Source organism: Rhinatrema bivittatum, chromosome 2 (assembly GCF_901001135.1).
Source record: "Rhinatrema bivittatum chromosome 2, aRhiBiv1.1, whole genome shotgun sequence".
Classification (NCBI taxonomy): Eukaryota; Metazoa; Chordata; class Amphibia; order Gymnophiona; family Rhinatrematidae; genus Rhinatrema; species Rhinatrema bivittatum.
The window spans coordinates 168,378,160-168,393,266 of NC_042616.1; the positions used below are offsets into that span (position 1 = coordinate 168,378,160).

Sequence of the window (15,107 nt, forward strand, 5' to 3'; positions counted from 1 at the left end):
TTTCACATCCTCAATGTATGTACATAGGGGAAAAAAAAGCTTTGGGAGTGGAAATTATTGTGCCAAAATCTCTGGGCATGACTAGAAAGAGTTTGTGTTTTCCATTAAACAGAATTACTTGAGGAGACAGAAAAGCTAATGAAGGAGAAAATAGAAGTGCAGCGTCAAGCTGAAAAAGAACATGATTACCTTCAGAAACAAGTGAAGGGGCTAGAGGCAGACTTGGAGGAGCAGGTGAATAGCTACATAGAGCTGGAGCAGGAAAGAAATGCAGAGCTGGAAGATGTCAGGCAGCAGAATCAAGCCTTAGAGAAGCAACTGGACAAGATGCGGAAATTTCTAGACGTAAGTAAGATAAAAAGGGAAACTGTCTTTGCTGAATATTACTGTCCCCCTGACGTGAACATCTTTTGCCTTTCCAGATTCCTGTATGTGATCAGTTTTTAGAGCCAGTTGACTGTAAAATAATCAAAGAAATTAGTTACTGCTTTTATGCTTGTTATATATTTGTATATTTGATAGACTGTAATTCCAGTTAATATCAAAGCATTTAATGCAATAATTAAAAACATTCAAAAAACAATTCATACAGAACAATAAATCTAAATTAAAAGTCTTGCCATTCATTTTTTATTGGATTCAGGTTTTGGTTTTGTCCAATCACTCAAAAGATATTCACTTGCTGAGCCGCTCCATTGTTGCTGTTGCTTTGGCTTTTGTGCTTGGGATCATTGTTCTGCTGAAAGGAAAATCTTCTTCCCCGATCCAGGTGTGTGGCAGAGAGGAGAAGGTTTTCCTCCAGGATCTGTCTGCACTTTGCACTAGCCATATTTTCCTTGATCTTCATAAGCCCCCTTGTCCTATTCCTGTAAAGCATCTCCACAACATAATGTAGGGATGATGTTAGCAGGGTGATGTGCTGTTTGTTTTATACCACACACATTGCTTAGCATTGAAGCCAAAAAGTTTCACTTTGGCCTCATCAGAGCACAGAACTTTTTCCCACATGCATGCAATGTCCCTTAAATGTTTCTTTGCAAATGCTATGCGGCAAATATTTTGGCTTTTGATTGGCAGTAGCTTCCTTCTTGCCACTGTACCATACAGGCCATTTTTGTGGAGTAATCTTGACATTTTTGAACCATTAACATTTTCCCCATTCTTAGCCAGAGACCCCTGCAGTTCTTTTAAAGTAATATTAAGTCTCACAGTGACCACCTGCGGCAGTTTCCTTTACCCACTGTCATGATTTTGGAGGGATGGCCTGATTGCTGCAGTGTCGTGGTATTGCCAAACTTTTAATTTTATAATGATGGATTCAACAGTGCCCCAAGAGATATTCAAACACACAGAAATTTTCTTATAGCCTTTTCCCAGACTGTATTTTTGAATAATATTATCCAGGAGTTCTTTTTGCAGCTCCTTGTTTGGCATGTTTTGGTCACTTCATACAACAGAAACAGCTTGATTCTTCATCCATGAATGTTCAAATCAGCTCAACTACTGTGATTGAACACAAATGGGTTCTTTTTAACTTTAAGACAGTTTTTTTAAATTGGAGCTAATTTGGGTTTGCTATTATAACATGTGAAAACTTATGCAATGAAGACTTTTTTATACTTAATTACTTGTGGAATATTTCTATAATTTCATGATGAAAATGTCAAGCATGTTATATAGATCAGTGAAACAAACTCCTATCTAGTGACTGAAAACCTGGTTGCAGCCTGATGCCCAAACTCCTGATCAGATCCCCTAATGCTCTACCCTCATTGGTCCCCAACCCTGTCCTGGAGGCCCACCAGCCAGTTGGGTTTTCAGGATATCCACAATGAATATGCATGAGAGAAATTTTGCATGTTACAGAGGCAGTGCATGCAAATTTTCTGGTGGGCCTCCAGGACAGGGTTGGGGACCACTGAGGGTAGAGCATTGGGGATCTGATCAGGAGTTTGGGGGTCAGGCTGCAACCAGGTTTTCAGTCGCTTCCTAAATGTGAGGTAATCTGGAACAAGCCTGAGCTCAAGTGGCAACGAGTTCCAGAGGATGGGGACAGAGTCTGTGAAGATTCTTTTCCTCGTGGTTGAGAGCCTCATTACCTTGGGGGCTGGCACTACTAGGCAAGCTTTAGGTAGTGAACTCAGTGGTATGCAGGAGTGTAAGGAATGAGTCAGTTCAGATAGGGTGGTTCCAGACCTTTGAGGGTCCTAAAGGCTAGAACCAGGATTTTGAATATGATCCAGCAGTGTGTTGGGATCCAGTATAGGGATCTGAGGAGTGGATCGATCGGGTCAAATTTTCTGGCATTTTGTATGGTTGTGCCATTGCATTTTTCATGAGCTCCAGGCAGCAGATGTGGTTTTTGGGCAGTCCTATGTATAAGGAGTTACAGTAATCCAGGTGGGAGATTGCATAGGCTTGAATCAATGTTACAAAGGTCAGGCCATCAAAGAAGGGGCAGAGTTGACACAACTGGCACAGTTGGAAGAAAGCAGATTTAGTTACTGAAAGTATCTTGGCTTCAGTGGTAAATCTAGAATCCAGGACAAAACCCAGACTCTGAACCTGGTGGGAAAAAGGGAGCGCTGTTCTTCAAAGGCCAAGTTTAATTGGATATGGCTATGATCTTTTTGTCCCAATCCATAAGACCTGTTTTTGGAGGGTTTAGTTTTAGTTTGTTGAAGTGCAGCCAGTTAGAGACTTTATCCAAACAGTTATTTAGTCTGAAGATTGTTTGGTTGGGGTCTGAGCCTAAGGGGCACAGTAACTGGATGTCATCTCCATAGGTGTGGTAGAGAAGTTTGGAATCCTGAAGTAGCTTGCTGAGCGGAGATGTTAAAGAGTGTCAGACATAGATTTGAGCCCTGTGGACCGTACATAATAGGAGACAGGGATATGAGGATGCCTGTCCAAGAGAGACAGTCTGGATGCAATCCTGGAGGAAGGATTTAAGCCATTCCAGAGCTGGGGCAGGATCTCGTGGGGCAGGATCTCGTGGACTATGGTGTTGAATGCTGCCAAAAGGTCTAGGAGTAGTAGGAGTGTGGATTTACCACAATCTAGTGGAGATGAAGCTCATCAGTTAGACTTTCTAATACAATTTTGGTGCTATGGTCGAGTCTGAAATGGGACTGGATGTGGACGTGGAGATAAGATTGTAGAAAAAGTTGGCAAGTTGTAGGAAAACTGCTTTTTCAATAACCTTACCAAGGAATGGGAAGATGGACACTTGTTGGCAGTTGCACAGGTCATTTGTGTCCAGGTGAGGCTTCTTCAATGTAGGTTTTACTACTGCCTTTTTTTTTTTTTTAAGAGACGGTGACCTTTTGATAATGAGGTATTTATGATAGGCTGGAGACATTTATTGCTTTGTATTTTTAATATGTATTTTTTAGACAGAATGTGAAAAATGTTTAAGGGTGTGAAGCCTGGTTTTGTTTTGGGTTTTTTTTGTTTTGTTTTATAAGGCTCTGTAGATGGTTAAGTAGCTATTTGGGAATTGTGCCGAAGGCACATGGAATATGTAGGCTAGCTCTCCCTCTGAATTTTTTTTTTTGAGGGGGTTTCCAAATAGCTTTTGGAAGCTAATATCCCAGTCTGTGAAGAAATGGAAGCTGAAAACAAGATGGATATTTCAGCAAATCAGTGAGCCAAAACATACCTCAGAATCAACCATTTGCAACTTACAGGAAATAGGAAGGTTTTGAAATGGCCTTCACAGTCTCTAGAATTGAATATTACTAAAAATATGTGGGGAGTGCATGCAAGCAGGGCCGGCGGAAGCACTAGGCGAACTAGGCGATCGCCTAGGGCGCTGAGCATTAGGGGGCGCCGAGCCGCTGATGGCCAATGGCCGCCGGTGGACGTCATCCCAATGGCGGCTGAGCGGTGAACTACTGCTATGCTGTGTGCCGGATACACACAGCAAGAAGATCGGCAGGACCATGCCGTCTAAACATGCTGGTGCTCCTCCTCCTCCTTCCTGCCCGCGCGGCCCCGGAAGAAAAATGTTGCCGGGGCCGCGCGGGCAGGAAAGAGGAGGAGCATCAGCCAATGCAGGAACTTCTCCTCCTTCCTGCCCGCGCGGCCCCGGAAGAAAAATGTTGCCGGAGCCGCGCGGGCAGGAAAGAGGAGGAGCATCAGCCAATGCAGGAACTTCTCCTCCTTCCTGTCCGCGCGGCCCCGGAAGAAAAATGTTGCCGGGGCCGCGCGGGCAGGAAAGAGGAGGAGCATCAGCCAATGCAGGAACTTCTCCTCCTTCCTGCCCGCGCGGCCCCGGAAGAAAAATGTTGCCGGAGCCGCGCGGGCAGGAAAGAGGAGGAGCATCAGCCGCGTGCAGAAGAGGATCAGCGCGGCTCGAGAAGACCGGGGCCGCTGCAGAGCCCATCCTGCAGTGGCCCGTGAAGAGGAGGCCCAGAGGTGAGAGAGAGACTGAGGGTTTGTACAGTGTGTATGTGTGCGTGTATGAGATGAGTTGAGAGACTGTGTGTGTGTGTGGGTGTGAGTGAAGACCTGAATGTTTGCAGAGACAGCATGGGAGAGCCTCTGTGTGTGTGAGAGACAGCATGTGATAGTGAGAGCCTGTGCTTGAGCAAGACAGCATGTGGGAGTGAGAGAGAGCCTGTGTGTGTGTGTGAGTCAGCATGTGACAGTGAGAGCCTGTGTGTAGGAATGATTGTATGAGAGAGAGCATGTGACAGTGAGAACCTGTGCTTGAGCAAGACAGCATGTGGGAGTGAGAGTTAGACAGGATGTGCAAGAGAGAGACTGTGTATAAATAATTGTATGAGGGACAGCATGTGAGAATGCCTGTGTATGTGAGAGAGAGAAAGCATGTGAGAATGAGAACCTGACTGTGTGTTTGAGGGAAGCAGACAGATGGAGAGAAAAGAAATATGTTATAAAAGGAATTGGCAAAAAAATAAGAAAGGGAAGGTGGAAAAAAAAAGCCTGTGACCAACCGATTAGAAAACTAAGATCAGACAGCAAATGTAAAAAGAAATAAATTACTTTTTACTGATTGGAACATGTAATCTTTGGGAATGTGCAAGAGTAGCACTTTCTCTATGCGGATCTCACAATGTACGAGATCAGCATAGAGGAACTGGAAGCCCATGGGGCCTGCACAGAGGAGGCAGCAGAATGGGCTTCAGTGCCAATAGCAGCAATCAGCACCTCCGCAATAGCCATACAGCAGCAGTGACAGTGGCAGCAGAGGGATGAGAGAGGCTCTGAGGTTGCTGGCAAAAGAAAGAGAGGGGGTCTCTGCCTTTAGTGTGTGCATGTGTATGAATGGGAGTCTGCCTGGCGGTGTATGTGTGTGAATGCATGGGTGCCTGCCTGAGGGTGTGTCTGTGTATGAGAATGTATGGGTGTCTTCCTGGGGTTTGTATGTGTGAGAATATGTGCCTGCCTGTTTGTGGTGTATGTGTGTGTGTGAGAATAAATTGGTGCCTGCCTGGGGGTCTGTGTGTGTGAGAATGAATGTGTGCATGCCTGGGGGATGGAGAGGGAGTGGTGTGAAAATGAATGGGAGCCTGCCTGGGGTTCAGTGTGAGAATGACTAGGAGCTTGCCTGTGTGTGTGTGTGTCTGTGTGAGAACGAGTGGGAGCTTGCCTGGGAGTGTGTGTTTGTGTGTATGTGAGGGAGCCAGTGAGAGCATGAGTGTGTATGAGAAAATCCAGGGGAGTAAGAGTGTGTGTGAGTGGGGGGGGGGGGGAGGAAGAGAGTGTCTTACACCCTGAGAGTGTGTCAGTGTCTGTGAGAGCGAGAGGTTATGGTTGGGTATAAGAGCATGAATGTGTATGTATGTGACAGTGTATGTGTGAGAGAGAATGGACATGTGAGTATGTGTGAGAGAGAGAGGATAACCTCCTAATCCTCGACAATATCAGGGTGACTGGAAATCAAGAGCTCCCATGTATGGACAGCAGGGGCTTTTTAAAATCCTTATTAGTTTTAATTATTGTGTGTTATTTGATATATGTACTGTTTTGAAATATTTTATTGGTGTTTGGGAAATTGTAAAAAATGTATATGATTTTAATTAATAGAAATTCTATTTATCAGTAGTTTTAAAATATTTTATTAGTATGGTTTTACTATTATAACTGATGCTTTGTTTCTTGATTTTATTTGTTTTATGAGGAATGGTTGTTCTGTTTTTCCATTGCTAATACACAGAGTCTGGCTTCTTGGGGTTTCCATTTCAGTTTTTTCTAATTTGTGCTCCTTTATTTTGTATTCTGTATTTGGTGAAGGTCTGTCTCTGCTCTGTGTGTGTGACCATGATGAGAGATTCTGCTAGCATAGGGATCTATAGCAATTGGGTTTGTTTTGTTTCCTCAGTAGGTGGTGTATTGGTATTCTAGGACCCAGTGTAATATTTACCCTTGCTTATTCACAGGTAGGGTTATTGTTGTTTGAGTCCTTGGTGTTATTACTGTTATGTTATGATGGGATTGCAGTATAGATTTTGGGTGTCTCTTTTGCGGTGCTTTATGTTAGTTCACAATGTGTCTGGCAGTGGAAGGTGTTTGTGCTGCTGTTACTGTGAGGTGACACCAGAATTTGAAAATATCTTTTAGTATGATGAGCTGTAAGGGAAACATCCAAGCTCCATTGTTTGGGGGAATTTCAGTGGATGCACAGAATTTCAGAACTGGAAGTGCAGGATTCATATTGACATTCTGTCCCTTCCTATATATTCCAGACTTCACTCTCATAATCCATATAGAATTAGTTGAATGAGGCTATCAAATAATTTTATAGTAGTTTTACTAGAAGTGTGAAACTGGCCAGCTTTTTAAAATAATGCAGAGGACCCTTTGGACTTTTTTTAACAACACTTTTTTTTATAACCAATTTTAAAGCAGGATCCATGCTATAGAGGTGGGTGTGATGAAGAAATGTCATTTTGGCTCCCCCCCCCCCACCCAAAACAAATTCTTCTGTCTAGAGATGCCACTGATTTTCTGTGGCACACAAATGCATTGGCCCCTGGGCGCCGGAGACCCTTGGTGCGCCACTGGGTGCGAGCCATATGGGGCCGCAAGTGGTAGCAAAGAGGAGTGGAGATTTGGCGGGCCGCAAGCAGTGCCCAATCTGCTCGCGACCCAGAAAACCCCAGTCAGCGGGCGTGATTGAGAATGAGGTAGGAGTCGGGGCCGAGACCGGGGGGGGGGGGCGCAAGGAAGAAGGCTCGCCTAGGGCGCCAAATCCCCTTGCACCGGCCCTGCATGCAAGGAAACCTAAGAATATGTGTAATCTAAAAGAGTTCTGTAAGGAAGGAAGGGAAAAAATTACTAAAGCAGACTTTTACATGGCTACAGGAAACATTTGCAAACTGTTATTTGTGCTGAAGGAAGCGTTACAAAGTATTGACTGAAGGGTGTCCAAACTTTTGCACTTACCATATCTACTTTTTAAAATTATTTTTAACCTGTTAAAAGCAGAAAAAAAATAGTAATTTGCCTTAAAAATTGCAGAAAACTCTCATGTTTACTTTGTACCATATAGAGGTGGTTTCACTTTCAGTTCGCTTAGAAATGAATTGAAATGTACAATTTGACCTGGGGTGCCTAAACCTTTGCACACAACTATAAATAAATAAAATGTGTATTTGCTATGCATAAGGATGAGTGCACATTTTAACTTGGGTTTATGTGCACATTTCCAAGCCTCAACACACTTTTAACTCCTAATGCATTAGCATAATGTTAGCTTACTGCATTGGGAATATTTTATTAGCTCATAGGTTAAGAAATTGTGCATTGAATTTGTGTGCAATATTGTAATGCTTGGAAAATATTCAGTTTTAATAGAGTAAAAAAATAATAGGAACAACATAATTGAGACATTACGTAAAAAATAACTTCTTTATAACGATTGTTCTTGTTTAAGTATAAGTAGTGCTCTATTTTAGTACTGTAAACACATTTCAATCTAGCTAACTCCCTGTTGCCTTAAATTTCCCATTGCTTCTTGCTTCAGCATAAGATATGTTCTTTTAAGAGTATCAGAGTATTGTTTAATGTATAATATAAAAATCTTCAAGATATTTTACTGAACTCCTCCTTTTAAAACTTTCTTTGATGTTGTTTTCAGAAATAAAGATCATAGTTGGCCTTTGGGGAGGGAGAGAAACTGAAATTGGAACCGAAGTAGTTCAGACAGTGCTCAAGTTGCAAAATTAGAGCAGGTACTAACAAGCCATAGTTGCAAAAGTTTCTTCTTTTATACAAAACTTTAAACCATAAGAATTGGTATAGAGTGAGAGAACATATTGATAACCTGATCTCAATAAACCTTTACCTCAGGAATAATATACAACCATGCAGCTTCTCATTGTAAACTATTGTTTTTATAATAAACTTCACAATACAGGGAATTTCACTATGCAAAGAGAGAACATTTTCTCCTTAGGCAAGCAGAATAAATTATCCACCAAAGTGGATAATGTCATCTGATGACAATGATGTAGAGCATTTCTCCAAAGCTGTAGAAAAGCCTTCCAGGCTTTTTCTTACTTATGTAGGATTTTCAGTCTTGCTGCCATTGCATGGGACCCCTAAGTCTGTCTTTTGTTCATGGACCTGATCAAACATGTTTCGCATTTCTGTCTGACATTTTTTGTTATAATTCAGGTCTCCTCAGTCAGTTTCTCTTCCTGTTCTTCTAATAATCTGGAAATAGATTTATTGGTACTTCAGGTAAGTTTCTTTGCTTTTTTTTCAAGTGGTGCTGGACCTCTGGATTTTTCTTCTCCCATTAAGGCCCACTCAGTCACCTTGGTTGGCTTCATGTTTTGATGCAATTTCATCATTGATTTTGCCATTGCCTCAGGTACAAATTTAGATTGTAAGCCCTCTGGGGACAGGGAAATACCTTAAGTACCTGAATGTAATCCACTTTGAAGCGCTGAAAAGCAGAATATAAAAACTCTTAGCCCACAGAAGCAGACTAGCGGCTTCAAATGCTGTTCAATGTGCAATTGAAAGATGTCCAAGGTTGATCATAACAGGGATTATATACATTATCAGGGCGTAGATAGTTATTATTCTAATTATGACAACTATGCAAGGATTTCACCTAGGACCATCAGCCTCCAAAGACTGAAGTTGCTTGACATCTTTGGTTCAATGCAGAAGCCTGATGCAATAGCACTGAGGAGTCATTTGACATTTTTCAAAGACGTGGCCTAAGCAAAGGCCCAAAAGCTGAGAACGTTCCTGCCTTACTCATTTAGTGCATGAGAAGGTTTCCTTGGAATCAAGTTCAGGCACGAAGAAGCTTGTCACCTGGCATTATGCAAATCCACCAGAGCAAGCATCAGCGTCATTCTCCACTGATGCTCATGCCTAAGATCAGGGAGATAGCAACAGTAGCTTTGCCCACTTCCAAGTGGCTTTGTCCAGAGGTAAGCTCATAAGAAACATAAGAAATGCCATACTGGGTCAAATCAAAGGTCCATCAAGCCCAGCATCCTGTCTCAACAGTGACCAATCCATGTCAGAAATACCCAGCAGGATACCAATTAATAGGTCCAATCCTTCTTGCTCATAACCAGGGATAAACAGTGTCTATCTCAAGTTTACTTGGGTAATAATAGTTTATAGAACCATTTTTAAACCCAGCTACCCTAACTGCTTTCACCACATCCTCTGGTAACAAATTCCACTGTTTGAGTGCTGAGTGAAAAAAATACTTTCTCCAGTTTGTTCTAAATGTGCTGCCTTTTTAACTTCATAGAGTATTCCCTAGTCCTAGTATTTGAAAAGGTAAATAATCTTTCCTGGTTTACCCGTTCCATCCCACTCAAGATTTTATAGACCTCTATCATATTTCCTCTCAGCTGTCTGTTCTCCAGGCTGAAGAACCCTAAACTATTTAGCCTTTCCTCTTAGGGGAGCCATTCCATCCACTTTATCATTTTGGTCACCATTTTCTGTACCTTTTCTAGGTCTGCTGTATCTCTTTTTGAGATGGGATGGCCAAACTGCACACTGTACTCAAGGTCTGGTTACACCATGGATCGATACAGAAACATTATGATAGCCTCTATTTTGTATTCCATTCCTTTCCTAATAATCCCTAACATTTCATTTACTTTTTTGACTGCTGCCATTCATTGGACTGAGGATTTCAAAATGTTCACAATAGAGCCCATATTCAAAGGCATTTAGCCAGGTAATTCACAAGTTATCCATCTAAATGCTGATGTTTGAATATTTTTGACATTTATCCAGATAAACTTTAGCCAGATATCTCATTATCTTGCTAAACTTTAGCGGGATAATATAGGAGCATTCTGGGGGCATTTCTGGGAGAAGATAAGTTAGCCAGCTAAATTATCCAGCTAACTCCAACATTCAGTTAGTCAAAGAGGCATTTAATCTAATAAAAGACTACTGTTCTATGTTTCAGATACATTCTGCTGCCACTCCCGCCCACCCTCTTCGTCTAATTGGTTCTCGAGTAGTCCAATGAGATAGATTTTTTTTTTCCTCTGAAAAGGCATTATTTTTATCCCAGGACAAGCAGGATGCTAGTCCTCACATATGGGTGACGTCAGTAACGGAGCCCTAGTGCGGGAAAACTTCTGTCAAAGTTTCTAGAACTTTTGACTGGCAGCCTGAGGCTACTGGGCATGCTCAGCATGCCATGATATTCTCTGCCACAGGGGTCTCACTTCAGTCTTCTTTTTTCCGCGCCGCTGGATAGCAGCACGGACATCGGAGCCCTCTGAGTTACCTCAGTATTACTATTATTCTCCATTAGGGGTCTCAATAAAACTTTTTCTCATCACCGGCTGGTGAATTAATTCGATTTTTCAAAAAAAAAAAAAAAAAAAAAAAGAGAAAATCTTTTTTTTTCAATTCCTTTCATCGACGGCCGTCGAAGAAAGGATGTCTTCAGGGTTCAAAAAATGCCCAAAGTGCAACCGCACAATGTCGATTACTGATCCGCACGAAGACTGCGTTCGCTGTCTCGGAGATAAACATGACATTTCATCGTGTGAAAAATGTCAAGAAATGACGCCAAAAGGCCGTAAACTCCGCCAGGAGAAGATCCAGCAACTATTCAGCTTACAACTGACTCCTTCTCCGGCAACTTCTTCGAAATCTTCACCATCTGGAGTATCGAAAAAGGTACTGTTAAAAAGACGCCGAAATGACGGTTCCGGAGATAAATCCTCCCCTACCCCGTCGACATCGTCGATACGCTCGGCAGTAGACGTCCGACCTAAGCACAAGCATCGCCACAAGCACGCCCCGACCTCACCGTCGGCACTTGACCGAGGAGAACCGTTCCCAAAACGGCCTAAAATTACTATACCCTCGGTGCCTGAAGGGCCTACTCCGACGTCACTTCCAGCGGAAGGATCGACACTTCCATCGATGGTACCGCCTTCGTCGATGCCACAGGATATCGCAGCCTACATAAAAGAGGCAGTTTTACAAGCGATTAAGGATCAACTACCGGCACCTCAGCCGATGCCGGTGACATCTCCTGTAATATCGACTTCACCGATGCCGGTACAATGAGTACCGAAGTCTCTTCCATCGATACTGCCAGCGATTCCGGGACTTCTCCCGATGCCGGGCGCTGACCCGATGCCGGGCGCTGCCCCGATGCCGGGTACCGACCCGATGCCGGGAACTCTCCCGATGCCGGGAACTATCTCGATGCCGGGCACCGTCCCGATGCTACCGATTCCATTAACGATGGAGGTTTATTCAAAATCTCAGACTGGATCTATTCCACTCCCTGCCGTGTCTACATCAAACTTAGCACTGCAAGGCTCCATCCGGATTCCGGACTCGTTCCTTCCTCCAGTGCGAATGACGACATTCACCTCGATGCCCTCACTTTCAACCAGTACGCCGTCGATGCTTCCTGCTCAATTTCGTCAAGCATCGCCGTATACACCCTCCATGGTTACGGAACAGTCATCGAGAAACAAGACATCGGTTCCAACGATGACAAAAGCTAAATCCACGATGCCTTTTTCCTCTATAGAGGAACCATCATCTGAATCAAGATTATATTCGATACTTCAAAAGAAATATCAGGACCTTCTAGATTCTCTACCTTCAAACCCGGTGGAAGAGGAGGATTCTTCACAAGAACCCATTCCAGGACCTTCTGGTGTGCCTCCTCCACATCCACCTACAAAACCAAGTCCTCATATTCCAGAATATGATACCTGGAGTGACACACAATCTGACACATCAGAAACCTTTATGTCTGAACCGTCTCCGCCTCAACCAAGAAAGCAATCTCCACCAGAAGACCTTACTTTCTCCTCTTTTCTCCAGGAGATGGCCGACTCTATACCATTCAAATTACAATCTGATCAGGATCTCCGTCACCAGACTCTTGAGGTTCTACAATTTGTAGATCCCCCCAAGCAAGTCATGGCAATACCTATCCATGATATTCTACTTCAACTTCAACAAAGAATGTGGGAACATCCCTGTTCAGTTCTTCCCATCAATAAAAGAATGGACTCCACCTATTTAGTCCAACCTGCACCGGGATTCCAGAAATCCCAGCTACCGCATTCTTCTGTGGTCGTAGAATCAGCACAGAAAAAAGCAAAAAGATCCAGGGTGCACTCCTCTAATCCTCCAGGGAAAGATAACAGGTTCCTGGATACATTGGGAAGAAAAGTTTTTCAAGGTGCAATCCTCAATTCTAAGATTGCAGCCTACCAATTGTACATTACACAGTACCAAAGGAACCTCTGGAAGCAGATGGAGGAATTCATACCATCTTTGCCCCAAGAATTCAGAGAACCAGCACAACATCTGATCCAAAAAGCCTTTGAAGCTGGTAAACATGAAGTGAGGGCTGCCTATGACTCTTTTGAGACTGCCTCAAGAGTAGCAGCTTCTGGCATAAGTGCTCGTAGATGGGCCTGGTTAAAAGCATCAGACCTCAGGGCAGAGGTCCAAGAAAAATTAGTAGACCTTCCCTGCACGGGGGATAACTTGTTTGGCACTAAGGTTCAGGAAGCAGTCTCTCAGCTTAAAGAGCATACGGAGACCTTGAGGCAATTATCTTCCATACCTCATGATACCGCTACCCACGCTGTACGTCGTACCCAGCGAAGGGATATACGTAGGCCCTATTACCGGCCTAAAAGATACTATCCACCGGCTACAAGGCCTCGCCAACCAAGATCCCAGAACAGGCCACAACCTCGCCAACAAAGAGCATCCAAACCTGCACCCCCTGCTCAAACAGGTCCTACAGCTGGTTTTTGAAAACATCTCCAGAGAACCCAGCCAATCTCTAAATCCTCACCCCCACTTCCCAGTGGGAGGCAGATTATCCCACTTCTACAGCATTTGGAACACCATAACAACAGATCTATGGGTTCTTTCCATTATACTCCACGGCTACAAGCTCGACTTTCTTACAGTACCTACAGAGCTTCAAGCACCCGTGATTCCTCTCAGCAGAAATCACATCCCTCAACTTCAAATAGAATTATCCACCCTTCTGAAATCCAGGGCCATAGAACTAGTGCCCCAGTCTCAGCAGGGCAGAGGATTCTACTCCCGATATTTCCTCATTCCAAAGAAATCAGGAGGCTTACGACCCATCCTAGACCTCCGAAATCTAAACAAATTTCTAAAGAAGGAAAAATTCAGAATGGTATCCCTAGGTACCATGCTTCCACTCCTTCAAAAGGAAGATTGTCTTTGTTCTCTGGATCTTCAAGACGCTTATGCTCACATTCCAATATTCCCTCCTCATCGCAAGTACCTGCGCTTCATGGTGGGTCATCAACATTTTCAATACAGAGTTCTGCCGTTCGGACTTGCCTCTGCTCCCAGAGTATTCACAAAATGCCTGGCAGTAGTAGCAGCACACTTGCACAAGCAAGGTGTGCATGTCTTCCCATATCTAGACGATTGGCTCATCAGAAGTCAGTCTCAACAGGGAGCAATCAATTCTCTCAATCAAACCATTGCTCTACTTCACGCCATGGGATTTCTCATAAATTATCAAAAGTCCCACCTCATACCGTCTCACTTGCTCCAATTCATAGGAGCAGAGTTAAACACCATCCTTTCAAAAGCGTTTCTACCCAAGGATCGAGCAGAAACATTAGCCGTCCTAGCACGCTCGATGCTCTCAAGCACGCACACAACAGCTCATCGTATTCTAATCCTGTTAGGACACATGGCCTCAACAGTTCATGTCACTCTCATGGCAAGACTAGCCATGAGAGTAACCCAATGGACATTACGGTCACAATGGATCCAAGCCATTCAACCACTACATTCTCCAATTCAGGTAATCCACCAACTGCGCTCTTCGCTCCATTGGTGGATCAACACGAACAACTTGCGCAAGGGCTTACCCTTCCAACAACCAGTTCCACAAATCACTTTGACTACAGATGCATCCACCTTGGGTTGGGGAGCTCACATAGACAGTCTCCAAACTCAAGGAACGTGGACAAACCTCGAAGCAACATATCAAATCAATTTTCTGGAACTTCGAGCTATACGTTATGCCCTGCATGTGTTCAAGGACTGTCTTTCACACAAGACTATTCTGATTCAAACAGACAATACAGTTGCCATGTGGTACATCAACAAACAAGGAGGTACGGGCTCGTATCTCCTTTGTCAAGAAGCTGCACAGATTTGGGGCTGGGCACTGAATCACTCAATGTTCCTACGGGCCACTTATCTGGCAGGCATACACAACGTAGTGGCGGATCGACTCAGTCGTCAATTCCAACCACACGAGTGGTCCCTGGATCCTGCAGTAGCGACCAGAATATTCCAACGTTGGGGACATCCAACGATAGACCTTTTTGCGTCACATCTCAATCACAAAGTGGACAAGTTCTGTTCTCTCCGCATACAAAAGAACCAACCAGCCAAGGACGCCTTTGCTCAGCCTTGGAACTCAGGCCTACTATACGCGTATCCTCCGATACCGCTCATAACCAAAACTCTTGTGAAGCTACAACAGGACAAAGGTACCATGATACTCATAGCCCCGTATTGGCCTCGACAAGTATGGTTCCCCACACTGTTGGATCTCTCAGTCAGGGATCCAATTCGACTGGGCATAGCGC

General features: G+C 43.8%; 1 protein-coding gene across 5 annotated transcripts in view; it reads left to right on the forward strand.

Annotated features, from left to right (window-relative positions):
* The window catches only part of AKAP9 (A-kinase anchoring protein 9), a 687,299-nt gene that overhangs the window by 469,298 nt on the left and 202,894 nt on the right, over positions 1-15,107 (forward strand). For all 5 annotated transcript variants that reach the window (XM_029588843.1, XM_029588844.1, XM_029588845.1 and 2 more), the window contains one exon: positions 113-345. In XM_029588843.1, the coding sequence (XP_029444703.1) occupies positions 113-345 (233 nt within the window). The remainder of the gene's footprint in view (positions 1-112; positions 346-15,107) is intronic.